Source organism: Eurypyga helias, unplaced genomic scaffold (assembly GCF_000690775.1).
Source record: "Eurypyga helias isolate BGI_N326 unplaced genomic scaffold, ASM69077v1 scaffold46, whole genome shotgun sequence".
In the NCBI taxonomy this organism is placed as follows: domain Eukaryota; kingdom Metazoa; phylum Chordata; class Aves; order Eurypygiformes; family Eurypygidae; genus Eurypyga; species Eurypyga helias.
In genome coordinates this window covers 60,015-64,834 of record NW_010256980.1, presented here as the reverse complement: position 1 = coordinate 64,834, position 4,820 = coordinate 60,015, and the positions used below count along the sequence as shown (strand labels likewise).

Genomic DNA, 4,820 nt, shown 5'->3' with positions numbered 1-4,820 from the left:
AATTTGCAGCACCTGGTGAAGGAAGGAAAATGGCTCAGCTGAAGGTGTTGATGGGACAACTCTAACTGCATCTAAGACCTATGCTTGTTCCAGGATCTGTATAAATCTGCAAGAAGCATGAGGACTTGGAAATAGCTCTTCTGTTTCACTTGCAATCTCCAACAACAAGATCAAAGTGACTTTAATGAAGAATTGAAGCAGTTACCTCTTCCAAGCCACTAGAGGCAATAAAAGTGAAAGTGAAACAGTTAAAGAGCTTGTCATGTGCTCTTGTCCGGGGTAATGTCCACTTTCACCCTGCTGGGACTCCCAAGTTGGTTTTTGTTGTAATGCTACTTGAAGCAATGAACCCACCTGGGATAAGGCTGAAGAATGAGTTCTGTGATTTGACGCATGGTTACCTTTGATCCTGCCTGGCAAGTAAGCAGAGGGGAGGAAAAAAAACCAAAGAAGAACTAAATCCCTGGTATGCTGACTCACCACCTTTCACACTGTAAGCTTTGAACTGTACACACAGCTTCTGCTCCTTACCTATGCTCCATGTTCCCAGCTCGAAAGCACCTTCGTGTCATTTTTCAGCCTGACAGCTTGCAATAAGTCATTCCATCAGTGCTATGAACCCAAAAGCCACCTCTGGAGGTGAGGAAGAGAGCTTGGGAATGAAGAGCAAGAGCCTGGGGAAGAGTGGCTGCTTGGGAGAGGTCGAGAGGGGACAAGCAATCCTTGCTGCCTACCTGATTGCAACCCTAGAGCTGACCTTCCTCTTCATGCAGATGGGAGTCATGCCGGTGAGTATTGTTTGTCCTGCTTCACAGCGTATCTTGCCTTCAATGCCAGGTTATATAGTTTTCCAGCAAAGTCAGAATAGAGTTTCTAGCAGGAGATGGGAAAATGTATTCCTGCCTATCAGGCAAGCTGTGACTGTGTTCAGGGGATGCCCAGGCAGTAAAAGCTCGTTTATTATTTGTACTGCAGTAGCACCTACAGCCCTTTCCTGGCCTGATGTCCCTGGAGGAAGCTGCTGTAGTTTGTGTCTTCTTGCTTGCAGTAGCATAGTGACCCAAGAAGCAGGCAGCAGAAATCAGAGGTTTCAGAACAAAGGTGGGGCTTTCTGAGGGCATAATAAACCAGCTGTGAGCAGGAATAATTACTTCTCACTTACTGGACCCTTCTGTCTGGTTTCATAGAATCGTTTAGGTTGGAAAAAATCCTTAAGATTGAGCTCAGCTGTGAACTTAACACTGCCAAGTCCACCACTAAACAGTGTCCCTAAGTGCCACATCTACATGTCTTTAAAATACCTCCAGGTATACTGACTGAACCACCTCCTTGGGCAGCCCCTTCTTATGTTTGACAACCCCTTCAGAGAATAAATCTTTCCTAATATCCAATCTAGATCTCCCCTGCTGCAACCTCCAGAGGCAAACTGCTTGCTCCTCCTGAGACTAAAGCCCTGAGCATATAGGCTAAGAGTTTATTTATGGGACATTGGTGTAGTCGATCACCAATCACACACAGGGAGTTTGGGGGCATGGGTGCAGAGCACGTGCCAGGGACATGGGCAAGATTGGGCACTTCCACACCTTCTGAGATCTGAACTTGGCTGGGAGTTTTAAACAGTTAGCAGTTGGCAAAAAGCAAAAACATTAATCAGAAATAAGTGTCTCTTGAGCATCCAGTTTTCAAATAAACAACCCTAAAGGATTGTGGTTCTTCAGGGTGTGCATTTCTAGTTTTTTGCAAGTTTAGGTTGTGGGTGTACCATCCAGATTATAAGCAAAAGTAATATTTTGCCTATCTTGCGCTTGCATTATTTCTGACTTGCTCAATTAAACAACAGTTCTAAGACCTTACCACAATCATCTCCTGGATGGTGCTCAGGCTGCCCCACATGCAGGGTCTGGAGGCAGGAAAGCTACTTAAAACCTACCCCATCCCCCACAGCAGTAGCTGAATATGTTCAGCTGTGTTGGACTGCAAAGGTAAAGTGTGGTTCAGATTTGTCACCTGGTGCAAAATTGATGGTTTTGATCACATCCCGCTGGTCTTCATTAGTGGATGGTGTGGGATGGAGGGGTTTGGTCTTTATTAAGTGGCCTGTGTCTGAACCAATGAAGTTTTCCTCTGTTTGTCAGGGGAACTGGAGGAAGTGTTTGTTTGGAGCTGTAGTGCTCTCCACACAGAGGTTAAGCTTTTTATTCAGGTGCATAGTATACCTCATTTCCCCTGACCTGTGGGGTTTCTTTTCTTTTAGTACTTGGCAAAGAGCCTAGGTTTGGATTCAGTGGGGTTTGGCTACCTCCAGACAACCTTTGGCATCCTCCAGCTTGTGGGAGGTCCGATTTTTGGAAGGTAAGTGAGAACAATTCTCATGACCTTTTACATAGCTGAAAAAGGCTAGGCATTTTTATACTTTAATAAAAAAAAACCATTTAGTTCTGGTTTGTGGTCCTGTTGAAATGTTTGAAGATTTCATAAATGGTCGAGGGGACAATAAATACTATAATTAGAAATACCGCAACATAGAAGAAGCCTTTATATTAACTTAGCCATGTTTTAATGACACACATTTAAAGTGTAACATTATACTGGGAACAGGCTTAAACCATCAGAGTCCTCGAAGCCTGGGTCCTAACATCCTAATGCTGCAAATGTTTTATAGCTATGTGTAACCTTAGAAATGTCTTGTGACTGGGCAACCTAAAAAAAAAAAGAGGATATTTACTGATGTTAAGTAGAGGTGTCAGTGAAAATAATTGAGGTTTGTGCTATTTCTACAGCTGAACCTCACTGTATGTACACTGGTGTTTACTATAAAGCTAAACTTGCATGTCTTTTTAAGAACCGATGCATCTATAAGCTCATCTATCAAAATAAGAAAAGAGTGGAAAAGACTCAGGTTTTCTGCCTCTCTACCCCATGGGACACACACTTCTGTTCCTAATGAAATGTCAACAATGCCAGAAAAACTTCAGTGGTGGGGTAATGTGTTCTCAAAAAAACACACAAAAATTTGAAAGAGCCGTATAATCCAGCAGTAGGAAACTGCAATGAGACTGAGAAAATCTAGCTTTTAGTCCTGCTACTGATCAATAAAGTAATAAATGGATATGGTGTGTGCCTCAGTTTCACTGCATGGTATTTACTATTCTGGTTGGTGTAGACTGTGAGCTCTACAGGTCCCTCTGGTACATGGTGTGTAGCACTTCAAGGATCTGATCTATAAAAGCCCTTGGATGCCACCATAATACACATTTTAAAATTAATAACAGCAATAGTAAATTCTCCAGTGTAGCTTGGAAGAAAATGCATTCCCAAGAATGGAGATGGTGCAAAAGGCCCAATTTGAATGCTTTTTTCGTTAATATACAAAACTAGAGTAATATTTTGGTTCTGGATCTGGTGCCATCTGAAATCTGGTTTTCCTCTGTGTGTGTCATTCATTGATGTCCAGAAGAGATGCTGAAGGGAAGGAAAACAACAAACCAAAGTCTACCTGAGTCTGGACACTGGTGTAGATGGGCCTGAGGGTGTATGTTGCCAGACTGAAGTGAAAATGTCAATGGAGGTTTGAGATAAAAAGAATTTTCCTAGATGTGAGTCTGCTTTGACCTCAGTGTGTGAAGGTGCATGATGAGAAAGTAGGATGGAAGGGGGTAAGAGAGAGGAAAAAAGGTGTAGCATCAGTCAGTTTCCCTTGTTGTTGCCTGATGCTGCTGAATAGCCATGAGAAGATGAAGCATGGAATTTATTGTTAAGGAACAAAACCAAAAAGGCCCTGGATTGTGTAGTTAATCATGGTCTGTAGGCTGCAAACAGATAATATAAACTTTCTTGGCTTTCATGTAAACAGAGCAGCTTTGATCTGTACCTCTTCCTCAAACCAAACTCCTTTAATTACTCATGCATAGCTTTGTAGTCCAGTCTTGGCATTTCTTGTTTTGGTTGTTTCTTTTCATGTAAGCACAACTAACTGCGGTGCAAGGTAACGCTCATATGCTAACTGAAATAGGCAACTTCCCTAAAAAGAAGGAAGGAGGAGTTAGAGTGAAAAAAATCTTAATCTAAGGCTGGTTTTATAGTTATCTTGGTCCCAGTTGCTCAGAACCGTTTTTGCGGTACTCTTGGGCTTTGTTCAATTTAGTTTTTTAAAGTATCCTGGAGTTGAATAAAACCTGAACCAAAACCTCATCTGGCTGTTTTGGGGTTTTTCCCTGAAATAGAAGTAAATTTGAGTCCCTATTGTGAAGTCCTTATTGAACCTAAGTAGAAAGCTATTTGTTTTCTTTAAGTGGTGCTGAACGAGAAATGCTGCTTTGAACATCCTCTGGAAAGATATTGGAATAACTTTCATTTTCATTGAACTAAAAAAATAGCCTGATTCCCCAGTCTGAACCAACTCTAAGAGTCTCAAAGTAGAATTTGAAGTGCTCTGAAGTGATAGTATTGAATGAGTTACTGAGCTGCCATGGCTGCCTCTGGCTGGTCTTTAGCAGCTCTGAGATAAATCACATTTATTCATTGAAATGTCAGTGGAAAGGACTTAATCAAGCCTGCGTTATCTTGTGATTATGAGGCACCTGGAGACAGGCTGAGTGGTGGCAGCTCTCTGCATGTTCCCCTGTTATACCAAAGTGTCAGTGTCCATGTTTCCAGGTAGGCAGCTGATGCTTCAGCACTTGTCCTTTCACTCATCCTTCAGGCAAAGCTTTCAGTTCTGGGGGTTTCTTTTGGGGTGTTTTGGGTGTGTGTGTGTTGTGGGTTTTTTTGCAAGGCAAAGTTTTGTATTGCCAGTAGTCAGCAATGAAGAGAGGTTACCC

The 4,820-nt window shown here is 42.3% G+C and overlaps 1 protein-coding gene across 1 annotated transcript in view; it reads left to right on the top strand.

Annotated features, from left to right (window-relative positions):
- Nucleotides 1-614: 614 nt before the first annotated feature.
- The window catches only part of SLC22A18 (solute carrier family 22, member 18), a 61,812-nt gene continuing 57,606 nt past the window's right edge, over nucleotides 615-4,820 (top strand). The window contains exons 1-2 of the mRNA XM_010153823.1: nucleotides 615-788; nucleotides 2,255-2,352. Of these exons, the coding sequence (XP_010152125.1) occupies nucleotides 615-788; nucleotides 2,255-2,352 (272 nt within the window). The remainder of the gene's footprint in view (nucleotides 789-2,254; nucleotides 2,353-4,820) is intronic.